This window comes from Acomys russatus, chromosome 30, assembly GCF_903995435.1.
Source record: "Acomys russatus chromosome 30, mAcoRus1.1, whole genome shotgun sequence".
In the NCBI taxonomy this organism is placed as follows: domain Eukaryota; kingdom Metazoa; phylum Chordata; class Mammalia; order Rodentia; family Muridae; genus Acomys; species Acomys russatus.
In genome coordinates, this window is record NC_067166.1 from 38,539,977 (window position 1) to 38,556,141 (window position 16,165).

At 39.9% G+C, this 16,165-nt stretch overlaps 1 protein-coding gene across 3 annotated transcripts in view; it reads right to left on the minus strand.

Moving 5' to 3' along the window:
* Positions 1 to 16,165, minus strand: part of Mctp1 (multiple C2 and transmembrane domain containing 1) — a 587,757-nt gene that overhangs the window by 172,963 nt on the left and 398,629 nt on the right. For all 3 annotated transcript variants that reach the window (XM_051172525.1, XM_051172527.1, XM_051172526.1), the window contains 2 exons: positions 12,280 to 12,466; positions 6,740 to 6,833 (listed from right to left, as the gene is read on the minus strand). In XM_051172525.1, the coding sequence (XP_051028482.1) occupies positions 6,740 to 6,833; positions 12,280 to 12,466 (281 nt within the window). The remainder of the gene's footprint in view (positions 1 to 6,739; positions 6,834 to 12,279; positions 12,467 to 16,165) is intronic.

A 16,165-nucleotide genomic window follows, 5' to 3' on the forward strand; every position in this document is an offset into this window, starting at 1 on the left:
CAGTGTTCTCTTTGATGAATAGCTTGACAACGTATCATCCCCAACATTTGATTTCCATTTACGATAACAAGGACTAGTGCATGTATAAGTCCCTTTCATAATGCCTAAACCCAGCTATATTTTCTGTATTTTCTACCATTAAATCAAAAATCCCCATTTTTAACCCATGAAAGACTATAGATTTATATTTTGGATTCTTATTTATTAAGTCAACGCTATTACTTCAGTCTGTAAACACACACACACACATACACACACACACACACACACACACACACACACACCACAAACACTAGCAGTCTAAAGTAAACTATCAACATATATATATTATTTATATATGTACACAGAGACACATATAAAATGCATATGATATTTTGCATACATATTTAGTCTTTAAAAAGAATCAATTTGCCCTCCTGGCAAGCTTATCAAGCAAGCAGTCAATTCTGTTGTCAAAGTTATTAGTAAATAACCAGTGTGGACCAAAGACAGAGCCATGTATTCCCCTCACAAAATGCCCACTGACATCAGTCCTTAAATCACTCTCTTGGGCTTGACTGTTCTGTGACTTAGGATTCTAACAATAGGATTATACAACCCAAGGATTTCTATAGTAAATAGCTCTCTCTTTCCCGCTTCAGAAACCTACATAAATTCGGGTCTTCTCTACAGAGTTTCTTAGATCCATGGTTCTCAGAAGTGAATGTCTTATTCACAGAACTATATTTCAGTGTAACAAAAAAAAAAAAATAGTTTCATTTAAAATGAGTGTAGCATTTTAAGATACCATTAGCACTGAGGGAAATCCTGATGCTGGTTTTACAAGCTACATCAGCAATTCTCCATTTTTTTTTTCTCAAAGGATCATTTTATAATCTTTGTTCCACAGAACCTGATAAATTATTTTATAGTATTTCTTCCCCCTTCATTTCTTATTAATAGGGGGACCATAACTTTCTCATCCCATAGTCCTTTACCTCTAGAGCATATCAAACCAAGTTACTAATCTCTTTGTCATTCTACCTACTCTTCCAGAGCAGAACTTCTTAACCATGTGACCTGCGTATGAGTCACACATGATTTCTATAACTCCATTTGAAACACTGGTTCAGACTCAGGGTATTCCAGCATTCATGATTATGACTTTCATTGTGTTTTATAACATAATTTGATAAGAATGGTTTATTCTTAAAATAATACTTTTCCATTTCTGCATTTACAGTATGATGAAAGTTTTATGTCTCAGTAAGGTGTGTACCATAAAAGAATGAAGGCCGAACTGCTGCTGTCTTCTGTGATGCTCCTTGTTGCTTAGTCTCATTCTCATCAAAGCTTTGAAGAACATCAATGCATTTATCATGTGTGAGTTTGCACATAAGAATGTTTTCTAAGCAATGCATATAGTCATGAAAAGAATGCCAATTTTTTAGCATACTGCTAAAAAACCCTTCTGTAGTATATTAAAAAGCAAATGAAGACATTTATATATATTCAACAAGACAACAGGATTTTGAAAAGCATTGGATGCAATAACTACATGTTTTCTACAATTTGCTAAATGAACCCACAAGTTATATTTAAGGAGAGTATATTGTTTAAAGACAGTCTAATATGTATATAAGCATGTATGTATGTATGTATGTATCTATGTATGTATGTATGTATGCATGGTACTATAGTTACAAGTTTCTATAATACTTTGCAGGAATGGACTTGCTTTCTCCTCTAGAGCTGCCTTTTTATTTTCTTTTTCTGAGTAAACCTATAATGTTCAAGGAAAATTCCAAGAATAATAAATCCAATCTCTGTATAAAATATACCTTCATGGCACACTCAAGCTAGAAATCACAGGAAATGATAAAAATGCAGGCAGCCTACTGATAATGAGGTCAGAAATACAAATAAATTTGCTTTTAATGAAGACTGGAGGCACAGTAATCAAAGTGTTAAAACTCATTTCATGCATATCTCATTTGCTTCTTAGCTGATATTTACCACGCAATTCTGTGAGAAAGTAGAGGCCTAAGACGCTCCAGATAAATGGCTCAATTAATTGTACAGAGGTAGACCTCTTTGAGCCGAGCCAGAGCTGTGAGCTCTTTATTAAAAGCACTATTCTGTAGCCCCTAACCTTGTTCCTTGACTCCTCTCTGGTTTCCAATTTAAACAAGTCCCCATGCGGCCTGCTCTAAAGGGCTTTGTCTCCCTGTCATTGTTAAGAGAGCTGAGGCATCCTGGAAGTGTGAAATCAGACCTCATGAGTTGAACGGTTCCCCAGGGAACGCCGGACTGTGCAGAAGGTCAAAGTCATGGGCCGGACCATCTAAAAGTGTCTGATCGCCGGTCTGTGACACAGCAAGTTGGGGGTGTGGGCTAGACTGAAGAGGACTGAAATTGAACACATCTTAATTAAAGCCCGCAGACAGCAAAACAAAATGTTTTCTAGGCAGCCTGTCAAATGGGGCTTAAATTTAGCTCTGCTAATGAATCGGAGCTGCTCACTGTTATTTTGTACGATAATAAGACTCTCATCACAGAGGCTGATAAAAAAAAAACTGTAGCATGTCTTTTTCTGCTGTTTGTTACTTAAATATTTTCCAACAATGAAGACAGTTTTCCAAAAGGAAAACATGGAAAAGTCTATGCAAATAAAGGGGCACTAAACACTTCTCTTTAATAACTAGTTGCTTTCTAGACTCTGAGGCTGACATGCTACAAGTCTTTATGAATAGCTTAGTTTTTTTGGGGGGGATGTTCATTTAATGGGACAATTTCTGTGACTAATAATCATAGATCCCTTTTCTCTTCTTCTTCTATTACTTCCTGAAAGAGATGGTGCATTCATTTGCAAACTCCATTCACCTGGGAGAGGACAGTTTTGTGCATGCACCTTTTAACACAGTGGCAAGGCAGAGCATCTTTTGAAAGCTTCACAGTTCTCCCATATTGCTGTTTCTGAAACTGACACGCTGGTCTCCCTGGAGAGGCTATGACCTCTTCCTCACGGGGAAAACAAAACAAAACAAAAAAACTCAATAGAACCTAACCTCCCACCACCCTGGTAAAATGAAGAGGAGTGTCCAGGGAACCACCACAACCCAGGGGAAAGTTGAGAGAGGGACTGAGGAAGAGAAGAACTCTCTTCTTTCTTTGGAAACTTGAAAGAACCCATCACCCAGGTTTAAAGACTCAGCTGAGAAAGCCTCACTCCCACATAGAAGTCCTGAAGTTACCGGCAGAAATTAGGCCCTACTTAAGGACAAAGAATAACCAGGAGCAAGAAAAAGACAATTTTATTTCCCATCACACACACACACACACACACACACACACACACACACACACACACACACATGCACGCTCGCGCACACACACACCTACACAGATTTTCCGCTTGGCCTCTGGTCTCATAATCTGTCCAGTTTTAGGGATCATGTGATTCCATGCTGGGAAGATTCCCCCAGTGAGCAGGACCCAACAGCCTGTAGTTTTTGCTTTGATGGTGCAGAGAAACAGCAACCTCTCACGGGGTAGCTGAAGGTGAGTAAGTTGTGCTTACAAGTATTTTTCATTTACTCAGATTTTTCCCTTAAAAGAATTTAGTGCATCAACTTTTGAAACCCTGGTGCCACTTTCTCAGGCTGTGAAAGGCTGTCCACAATTTGACTGAAATTTCAATCCACTCTCGTGCTGTGCTCACTGTGTGCCTATGTGTGGGAGTTGTAAATTGAGGCCTTAACCGCCAGAGTTAATCTCTTTTTAAAATCTGTATTAACCTTAATGATTTGAAGTGCACTGTCCAACACTGGGCTATTGAGACTGAAGAAAAAACTACCATTGACTATCAATAGTTTATTAGGGGCTTAACTGAAGTGACCTACTGTAGTAGTGTTCAGCCGAACAAGGCTATAGGCTTTTTGTGGAGAGGGAAAGAATTGAGGGTTTCATTAAAAAGTAATTTATGCTTTATACTCACTCTTTCAAAGAGCGTCTCAATTGCTCTTGATTCACACAGAGTTAATACAGTATTACAATGTTTCTCAATGAATGTGTTGTAACAAAAGAAAAATTTTACATTTTGAAAGGAAAAAATTCTTTGTAACTGCTGTAAGATTGATGGTTACTTAAAAGACTACAGGATCTTTCTTTCCTGGGCTCATTTAAGTTGGGAGTATTAATTAAAATCATGCTTTAAGTTTTGTGGCTGAATGCTGTAACAATTGAAAGCATCTGAAAATATCTATGAAAGCTGGTCAAGGTTGTTTTGTTAGGTTTGTTTATAAAAGTGTTCTGAAGCCAAATATCTTCTAACTACGGCTTCATCTGTACCAGGTCAGAAGATATTCCTGGCTTAGGACAGAGAATTACCCACGATTTTAAAACACCTCTTATCCACCCACAACACTCTAGACCAGTGGCTCTCAACCTGTGGGACACAACCCCCTTGGCAAACCTCTATCTCCAAAAATATTTACATTACAGTTCATAACAGTAGCAAAATCACAGTTATGAAGTAGCAACAAAAATAATATTATGGATGGGGATCAGCACAATCTGAGGAGCTATGTTAAAGGGTCCCAGCATCGGGAAGGTTGAGAACCACTGCTCTCAATGGATGCTTATTTGAAGACCTAAAGATGGAAGGATCCATTTAATCCTGTTTTTACTTTTGTTGTTGTTGTTGTTTTTACATTAAGTAGAGCTTGGCTGTCTTCAACCACTAAAATAGACATCAACTTTTCAAAATTCTATGAATAAAAGACAAACCACACGAAGAGCATATTTGTGCCCCAAATAAGAAGTAAGATTATTGTTTAATAGTATATTCACACATTTCTAACTTAGACACATGGCCCTTAATTTTTTGCCACCATCACAAATGTCATAAAAACCACAGAAAGTCCAAGGGTGAGCAAGGTCAAAGACTAAATTATCCACTTGCCCCTGAATAGTTCAACAACTCTCTTGTTCAATCCAGAGCCCATTAGATTATAAGGTCAGCATGGAATGAGGAATCATTAGATTTATATCTTCAAAACTAAAGGAAAAAATTGAGATTCAGTTATTCAGGATTCCCCAAATTAATGTTCACTTTATCAAATAAAAATTATATCTCACTGAATCTCCAGTGGAAAGGCTATTGTTATGCACGTTGATTTACATAGAGCCATTAGGAAAGAAATATCTCTATTTTTTCCAACTTTGAAAGAACATGTACTTTAACTTCCATAGTGGCATACAGGCCAAGTAGGTTAACCTAGTTTGCATATTCATGAAGTTTTAAAATCAATGACAGCTTCTAAGAGGAGACAAACTTATACAATTACATTCAGCTTGAATAATGTCAGGTAGCTAAGCATTTCAAATAAAGGGTATGTGAATTTCTCCAGTAGAAATCATTGTGCACAGATTAATTCACTGATATTTATGCAAGAAACTATACAAGAAACCAAGTTTTTTAAAGAAAAAAAATAAGTGCACCATTCATAAGTTCTTCATCACTAACAGCTAAAGTAAATCACACTCAGAGTTTACATTTACCCCTAGTCCCACTATTCTTAGGTACCCATACATGTTTTTAAAGTGTTTTTGTTTTCAGTCTTATCAAAGAAATGATAAATCCCTAAGTTTTCATTTCTGTCACATATTGTTCTCATTTGATGATATACAGATATTAAATTTTAAATAATGCTATTTTGGAGCAAACCTCTGCTGCTTAATTTTGGAGGGAATTATCTTTTAATATGCTTTCAATTTTACTGAATGAATTAAAGAAGGACATAGTGATCTGCAGGTGGTTGGATGGTACAAAAAGTATAGTGTTTTCTTCAGATGAGTCCGTAACTTTCTGAGGGCCATCTTGCTTAACATTTCGAATGACGTGCTTATTTCTACAAATAAGAAGCCAGTGATTTCTAGGGCAGTGTAATTTCCATGGAACTGACAAGTCAGTCTTATTTTACCACCTGATTTGAGATAGATAATTCAGTGGGTGGCATGAAGAGCCTTCCAATCGCTATTGAGTTAAATCACAAATGAGTGGTCATAGCTCCAAACAAAATAATTAATTCTGTATCTTGAAGATGTAAACGCCATCATGCCATAAGTTAAATATGCTGAGCAAACAGTGATGGAGAAGCTAGAAAAGGCACAAGACTCCTTTTGCTGTTCTTACACACATGTGCTCTGGGTGAAAAGTCACATATATGCCTAGTTTGGATACATAATTATTTCTGTAGTATGCTGAGATTTTGTATAACTAGGGGATTATAACAGCAGCCCAAAAAGGAAGCGTTGGTAGTAATTACTGAGTATTCCCTTGGTGAACTTTTCAGCGAATGATGTGACATGTTCCATGTGCATTTGACTTAACATACTTATGCTGTGAGCAAAGCTGGTGACATCGGACAAAAAATGACTGTGTTGTTGAGTATGCAAAAATGAAAATACCTGGGCACATCAACCCTACACCGACCAAACTTTGGGAAGGTGATAATTCAGAAGTTGTTTTGAATTTTGCTATTCACTTTCAGCATATCATATTGTTTAAAATACAGAGCTGTGTGAGCGACTGGGAATTATCAAATTTTGGGGTATGTGAGATCAGTGCTCCAACTTTCTATTTAAGTTCTTGACTTCAGTGATGCACTCAGATGAGATGCAGAGCTGGATTGTTTTATTGTTAACAACTTGGCACACTTTGTGATATATACAAAAGGAGAATTGCATCGTCACTTACCTGTGACATCAGCAGCCATCAAACCTTCTGCTCTGATGACCTTCACCTGGAGAAATCCCACATCTTTTAGGTTGTTAAATATCCTCAGAGGGCTCTGAAAAAAACCCAAACATGGGCATTAAGAAAAAAAGAAAGAAAGAAAGAAAGAAAGAAAGAAAGAAAGATAGAAACCTCACAAAATACGCTTAGAAAGCAGAATGTTTTCTCAGGATGCATTCTCAGGTGTCAAAGGATCATTTGTGCTTTTCCAATACCAATTACACTTCCTATGTCAAGAATGCACACCCATGCATGTGCATGTGAGCACTTGTGAGGGCACATGTGCCCATGCGCATACAAAAATTATGTAATTAGTGACAACTGGTTTTCTGAAACACAAATACGATAATTACCACCTATGAATAACACCCAGTAGATGATGATTAATGAGCTATTAATCAGATATCTCCAATGGCTTCTCTCCATGCCTTTTATAAAAGCACCTCAAAAAAATCTTTCATCTGTAAATACGATAGTTTGGAGATCATAATAAATAGTATTAACTCTTAGGTGACAGATTATGTAATACTCCAGACATTTCAGACATGGGGAATGCTGACAATGGATCAGACCTGACAGGATTCACTCCTCCCTGCATTCTGGACACTAACATCCTGCATCTTTCATGTCCAAGTGCTTCAGTTGCTGTTCCTCATCAAAAGAGGGCAGCTCCCAGGACACCTTTGAAGAAAGCTTCCGATCCCAATTGGTCCAGCATTTCAGACTGTCCCACACAGGACTTCTACTAAGCCTGGAATTTCTCAACATTTAGAAACTGGACTACAAATGCTATTCCTAGCTTGTTTAACATTGTATCCAATTTCATTTGGGCCCCTACAAAGGTATTTTTCACCCGAAATCAGCCAGAAGAAACCTTAAGAGAACAACACCCCATTTTCCTTATGAGGGGTTGGGTAGGTTTTTGGTTGCTTTCTTGGGCTATAGATGTTTATTTTCATTGGGGATTGGTTATAAGTTATTATTGGTCTTATTAAGAGAGAAAACAAGGTTGGACTCAAGAATGTCTCTCTTTTTCTTATCTTTCTCTCTTAGGTTTGGAGATAGGGGTTGAAAAGAAAGAAGGTGGAATATAGATGTATATATGGATGATAGGACAAAAAGCAGATTATTGAATCTACTCCTCAACTTAATGCCTTAATTGTTACTCACAAATAAGGTTATTTTTAATTCATTGGTATATAATTTTCCATATTGATGTAAAATAAGTTTAGTTTTGATACACTGGTATAGAATTCAAATTTAAGATTATTTTTCACACATAGAATATATTTCCACTCTGACATAAGGGGGCTAATTGAGAAAGTCAACTCTAAACATTATTTTTCTACCATTTTATTCTTAGTGCTTAGATGAGGGGTAAACTATCATGTAAAGACTTTGCTAATAGTCAATTCAAAGACTCAGATAAGTTATAAAAATTTTAAGGGAGACTTTAAAAAATAAACCAGATTTAAAACATAAAATAAATTCAAAGATAGTGAGGAATTTTTCTTATATTTGTATTTGCTATAATATATAGAACTGGAGTTTTTGATAGAAGAATCATATGACCAAAGCTATTTCACTTCAAAAATTGTGATGTCTCAATAAACATAGTACCTGAAGAAATCAAAGAAGGAAAGCTAACACAACTAAGCAGAAACATAAAACAAAACTTCAGGACATCGATATGCATGTTTATATTTTATATTGTTTTTCTTATAGTAAGGCAGTGCCTCTATTGAGTGAATCAAAGACCCTTGTTTTCTCACCATCTTTAAATTGTTTCATGCCAGCATAGTTTAATATGCTTCTGCATAAATATTTATCTATCAAAATGTTGCTAGAATAAAAGCAATCCCATTAGTGTATTAATAGTGTGAGGGTACATGCAAACCAAAGCTTCTATAATATGAACTTTATCAGTACCCGATGGGTAGTCAATATTTATGCTGACGCTATGACCTTGGTACAGAGAGAGGAAGAAGTATAGATAAACATGTGAGCTCATAGCATGACATTCTAAAAACAGTGCTCGGCACAAAGATTACCTCTTCATCTCTAATTGTAAACAACTGTTCATCACCAACAGATTATTTAAAAGGCTCATTTGGCTGGATGTGGTAAAAATAAAAAAATGCACTGTCTCGCTCTTTAAATCTCTACGAATCAAAGGTTTATCAATGGGGACTTCAGGCAGCAATGCTATGGCTCTGAGGTTTCCAGGTAGTGCTGTGTGACCTACAGCACTGACACGGCTGGGGCACGGTCTTATCTCAGTGTTCACTCAGTACATTAAACCAGGTAGGAATCTTCCCTAGTGATGGGGGATGGCCTCCTCAGAGGATTTCAGTACTCTAAATCTTCCTGGAGCAATTCAAACCAAGTTTCATCGTGACTAAAACAAATACCACCAGTCAGAGTCATTTGCTCTGGGAATGTGATGGAACAGCCACAGCCACACTGTCTGGGGCCTCAGTCTGAGACCAGGCTTCACATATAGAGGAAGGGTGAGTACAGTCAGCAAGTCACCTGACACCCAACAATTTACTGCAAATTTCTACTGTTCAGGACAGTGTTGTAAAGATTATAATAAGAACTTAAAAAAAAAGAAGAAGAAGAAGAAGAAGCAAGTAAATACCAGTTTAAAATTAATTTTTTGAAAAGCTTTATCAAGGAGTGTTCCTACATTGTTATTTATGGTTATTTTAGGAGGCCTCAAAACCTGTATAGCTTTTGAAGCTAGAAATTTCCATAGCAGAGGAATCCATGATTTGCTGTGAATCCTTTCAGCCCTCAATAGATGGGAAAGATTGAAATGCTCTGGAGAGGACTCCTCTTTATTTTTTTAATGAAAGGCTGTATAATATATTTTCTCTATGGCTGCAGCAGCTGTCAGAGGGAGCATCGCGGTTCAGCTCTATTACGAGAAAGGCAATACCCCATCCTACGGCACAGAGATGCTCTGAGGGGCCAGAGCTGATTGACAGCTTGTCACCATGACGTCTTATTCCATCTCTGTTATGGAGAAAATTAATGTCACACCACCAGCCTTATGACTTGCTGTCATCTTAGAGCTGCTCACCTTTTATCAATGCTCTAAATAACATTTCAAGCCCATCGTCTCACGGTGGACAATCCGGTCAAGGGACATTAAATCAGATGACTGTGAAATGTCATAATAAAAATGGAATGCTAACAACTTCTTCTCTAAACCAGGCTCCTCTGGTTTTTAAACTGTGACAAGGAGGAGCAAGGGTTCAGCAAACCCGTTCTGAAAAGGTCAAACAGCAGCTCTTGGACTACTACCCATGGCTCCCCACCCCTTCTGACCCTCCCTCTTCCCCTCCCTCCAAAGGCGAAAAGAACAAGAAAATGGAATTAGCCACCTTTTCAGAATGTGGCGATCAAAATAGTAGTAGCTCACACAGGAATGTCTGTTTAATTTGTGGGGTTTCCCTGCTGAGCAATGACAAGATTCTCTAGAGCTGTTTAATATCAGAGTGGGGCAATTCATTACTTTCCTTTCCCTGACAAGAACCAAATCTAAACCAAGTCAAATTCTTAAGTTTAACCTCAACTTTAAACACACACACACACACACACACACACACACACACACACACACACACACAGTGCATTTTTAAGGAAAAACAGAAAAATAATCCATGGAACAAGTGAGCTCCTCTACACGTTTCATCAAAGCAAGGGGTATTTTAGACATCATACAAGTTCATTCATTTCATAATATATAAGGTATAAAACACTTTAAAGCTGCCAAGACACCGCTCTTTGTCCTTGAAGTGCTCGGAGTTAACGTGAATGTGGCGCATGTGCTTTCTGCATTGCTGCATCTTAGCAAGGCTCTCTCTAGAGGGAGAGGGAGACCTGTGCCTGAAATTCAGGGTTACAAAAAGGCATATTCAAACATGATTTACCTTTCAACACATTGGGCAGAATGTGACCTAAGAATTAGCTGAGATGCCAAACATTTTACATTTCATTGAAATAAACAGCACTTTGGAGAAGATGGAAAACAACGTATTCGCATTCTGAGTGAAGACAGCCGATTAAAGGAAATATATTCAACACCAACAATCAATAATAGGTATATTACTTCTAATTATGTAGACAGCAGTATCGTCTTCATACATGGGATAACATCAAAATATTGATCCAGTAACTACAGCATGCTAATGCCCAGATGAATTTTCATGTTAATACACCAATTAATTCCTTTATGGTAGTCTCAATTCAGAAGGCTCATTTCCAGTTACTGAGGAATATATTTTTAGTGGAGTACCAAAAATGTGAAATAATCTTCATAATTGCAATCACGTAGTAGAAGATACTACACACTAACTTGGACTCTTAGGTGGTTTTAAAATGTACACTATTTAGCCTTGCTAAGTCACCTCTATTAAACTGTTTATGATAATGCTGTTGGTGGATGAATTGCACAGGCATTAGCAGACAGCTGATGTAGTGGAGATAGGCAGAATAAATTTGCTGAGGCGCACATCCTGCTAATCTGTTTGAAGAGCATTGTAGAGCATTAGTACTAGCACTTCATGTTATCTGCACAGCCTGATAAGGTACATCTTTATTAAATTCAGTTATTGAAAGGATGTCAGTCAGCAAATAGGAATATTTTTTTTTTTAAAGCCATTCTTTGTTGGTCAGAGCTTGGTTTCATGGCCGAGTGTCTAGAGGAGCCGTCTAAACACCTGGCAGCACTGTACAATACAAGCTTTGTGATTTTAAGTGGAAAAGCTTTCCCTTAGCTTCATGGGTACCCAGGCATTTACTTTTCCAAGCCTCCATGGAGAGACAACGGTGGAGCAAGAGCTCCCCTCTCTGTTGATTCAAGACAACTACATGGTGGAAAATGCACCCTGAAATTTGCTGGGTAATAGGAAGATTTGATTGACTTTTTGAAGGAGATAAAATTTGGGAAGGGTAATTATTTATTGGCACTCTATTCCACTCTCACACCCCTCATTCAATCAGAAAGGAGGAGGTGACTGTTCCGTTGCATTTCACAGTGACATTTTTAGGCCGAAGGGATAAAGTTTTTTTTCTGGGCACTTGAAAGAGAGTGTCACTCTGTGGGTACTCTCCAGTTCCCAGCTTCTCAGTATGCAGTTCAGATTTGGAAAGACAAGTATGACCTGCAATTACACAGAGCTGAGAATGACTATGAAAGGGATGTATAAATTTGAGTTTCCTTTACAGAAAGATTTTTTTAAAATACGATAGATAAAAATCACCAATAGAACCCAGGCCCGGAATGTGTTCTAAAACAGATTCTGGTGATGACCAAACTATGAACATCAATGGGCAATGCTAACCTTAGCTGCTGTATGGCATCTGCATGGGCCTGTTCTCTGTCCCCCCCCCTCCCAGCACCTCCTCCAACAACCACCTGCCACTCTGGGGACACTGTTTACAACTTCACCTAGTCACACATGGATCTGGACGGAAGACCATTGCATACGTACATATCGCTTTAATATCTCTTCCCGTTCCTTCTGGTCCTCCAGGGAGTTGATGGAAAGGTCAGAGATGCTGACTGTGGCCGAGGCTGTCAGAGTGACAAGCAGAACCAGGTGGCCCTCACCCTCCTCCAGCTGTAACTCCAGCTTGTGCGTTTGCTCCCTACTGAGGGACGACAGGTCAACCTGGCACCTAGAAACAAATGTTTTGAATTAGCAAGTGGAGTTTTCACCACATCAAACAGACATGGGTTTGTTGAAGCCCCGAGAAAAACAAAACACTAGAAATACCATCTGAGCCAATGGAAGAAAGTCAACTGACTTTCTTCACAAAACTCAGGCCCTGGGTGTCATAGAGCTTTTAATTGCTTATTTCCTATAAGATGCAAATTTAGGTGCAGATGAATTTTTATCCTCTGATACTGTATTCATGAATTGGTAGAATTACTCAGACCAATGCAAGCTGAAGCAAACTACCAGAGCCTGATGTTGCCATTATGGGTGATCCCTCCTCCCAATTCATAAATGTCATTGAGTAGCAAACAGGACATTGAAGTTTTACAATGAAAATCATACTCACAGTAAGCTCTATAGATCTAAATGTGTCCGCCCTGAGTTGAATAATGTAGCAAGACATGCACATGTGCCACACCGAGAGCCCAGCAAGACAGACATGTGCATGTGCCACACTTAGAGCCCAGCAAGGCAGACATGTGCATGTGCCGCACTGAGAGCCCAGCAAGACAGACATGTGCATGTGCCACACTGAGAGCCCAACAAGACAGACATGTGCATGTGCCACACTTAGAGGCAGCAAGACAGATATGTGCATGTGCCACACTGAGAGCCCAGCAAGACAGACATGTGCATGTGCCACACTTAGAGCCCAGCATTGCAGACATGCACATGTGCCACACTTGGAGCCCAAACACCTTGCTTTCTTTTCATAAAAAAAAGTCAATTGATTTTGAAGAGGCAGATAAATAGTGACTATCAGGCTGAGAAAATGAGAAAATGAGGGTGGCAGGGATACAGAAAAGCCATTTCACACAGGAAGCTGGTAAGATTGCTCAGTGGGCAAAGGTGCTGACTGCTAAGCTTGGACTTCTGAGTCCCCACTCTGGAACTACATGGTGGAAAGAGAGAACCAGTTCCCACAAACTGTCCTTTAGCATCCATTCATGTACTGTGACGTGCACCAAAAATGCAATGAAAGTAGCCAATTACAAAGTAAATATTCTCAATAGATCATAAATGATAGGAGCACCTTTCAGGAAAAGATAAACTTCTTATTCCTTCTCATTCCTTACTCTACCATTTATTGTTTTGTTTTAAAAGTGCTTTTAAATAATAGTATAATAATATTAATTGTATTTAATGTGCTAAATGATTGCACCTGAATTCAAATGTCTCTCTTAAAAGATTTTAAAACATGAATAAAAGTCTGATATTTACTTTTATTTTTGCGTACCCCATTAACAATGACTATGATTAGATAGAAGGTATTGCTAAATGCTATTATTAAGAAGGCTAGAAATTAGTTTGTAACAATTCTGGAATATACCTTCTAAATGCTAGAATAGGTACTAGAAACCTCATTGATTCCTTTAATATAAAATTCAATTCAAAGTAGTATCACTAATTCTCCTCAATGGTTAAAAAAAAAAAAAAGCTCAAAACATATCAAATGTCTTACCTAACATTCTACTTGTGATTAGAATGAAGTTCCCAATAACAGTCAAAGTAATTTGAAAGCTAAAACACGTCAATGGAAAACCATCACTTGAAAGCAATCTCTAAGGAGAGGAGAAGTGTGAAAATGATTTTAGAGCTCTCTCCAGCACTGGGCACCGTGCCTGGCCCACCATACCATGCCTGGCCCACCGTACTGAGCCTGGCCCACCGTACCATGCCTGGCCCACCATACCGAGCCTGGCTCACCGTACTGTGCCCAGCCCACCGTGCCTGGTCCATGGTGCCTGGCCCACCATACCATGCCTGGCCCACCATACCGTGCCTGGCCCACCGTACCATGCCTGACCCACCATACCATGCTTGGCCGACCATACCATGCCTGGTCCACTGTGCCTGGCCTACCATACTGTGCCTGGCCCACCATACTGTGCCTGGCCCATCACACCATGCCTGACCCATCACACCGTGCCTGGCCCACTATACCGTGCCTGGCCCACCGTACTGTGCCCGGCTCACCGTGCCTAGTCCATGGTGCCTGGCCTACCATACCATGCCTGGTCCACCGTGCCTGGTCCACTGTGCCTGGCCCACCATATTGTGCCTAGCCCACCATACCATGCCTGGCCCACCATACCATGCCTGGCCCACCGTACCGAGCCTGGCCTACCGTACCATGCCTAGCCCACCGTACCGTGCCTGGCCCACCATACCATGTCTGGCCCACCGTACTGAGCCTGTCCTACCATACCATGCCTGGCCCACTATACAGTGCCTGGCCCACCGTACCGTGTCTGGCCCACCATACCATGTTTGGCACACCATACCATGCCTGGCCAACCATACCGTGCCTGGCCCACCATACTGAGCCTGGCTCACCATACTGTGCCTGGCTCACCATGCCTGGTTCATGGTGCCTGGCCCACCATACTGTGCCTGGCCCATTGTACCGTGCCTGGCCCACCATACCATGCCTGGCCCACCATACCGTGCCTGGCCCACCATACCATGCCTGGCCCACCATACCATGCCTGGCCCACCATACTATGCCTGGCCCACCATACCGTGCCTGGCCCATCGTACCGTGCCTGGCCCACCATACCATGCCTGGCCCACCATACTATGCCTGGCCCACCATACCGTGCCTGGCCCACCATACCATGCCTGGTCCACTGTGCCGTACTGAATGAATTTGAACAGCTCTCAGACTTGGTTGGGAGTGGAACACTAGGTAACTGAATGGGGATTGTGATCCAGACAGAATGTTGGCTGGGTACAGTTAGGACCAAAAAGGGTCTTTCATTCACGTTGTTTCTTTTTGTCCCCCACCTCACCCTCAGATCAGTTTAATCATGTGCTTCCCAGGCCCTTCCTTCCCTCAGTCTTGTGTATGATGCTGCATTGCCACACATAGTAAAGCGCTGGAACACACCAGCCTCCACACAGTTCCCTTCCAGGCTCAGGAGCATGCACAGGCGGTGGAGATGATCACGCCTCCTTCCTCTCAGAGTCATTGCGGGCAATGCTTCCGAGTCGGGAAGCTCCCAAGGATCTACCCAAGAAACTAAAACCTGGCAACTTCCAGATTTATGGGTTTTTGTTGTGTGTGTGTGTGTGTGTGTGTGTGTGTGTGTATGTGTGTGTGTGTGTGTGTGTGTGTGTATGTGTCGCCAAACAAAACTTGGATTGTAAATACAATAATTTTGAATGCAGGACAAATATTCCATGAATTAGTGAATGTCACCAAATCCACCTGTTAGGAAGCAGCTGGCTTATTTCTCTTACTGTACCCGTTCCAATAGGTATTAAGGATTTATGAGCCCAGCAATCTCTTACTCGCCAATAACAAACTGAGGGGGATGGAGGTTACACAACTTAAACAGACGCATATAATCAACGCTCAGAGGCAGAACCAGCATCTGGGCCTCCAAAGTGGAAGGTCTCACTTTCTCTTCTACAAGAGTGTCACAGAATATCTGCTTCTTGCAGGAAACTGTGTAGTTAGCAGTGTTTCTCAGAGATGGCCAGACATTTTGGTGCGGGAAAACTCCTCAGTTTCCAAATGTAGAATTGTACTCTTTTTTTTTAAATTTTATTTTAATGTTTTAAACTACATATAAATTGGGGAAGCAAGCTATTTTCTTACAAGTTATATATTCTTACAAGACAAGAACATTTCACAAATTAAAATTTAAAAGCT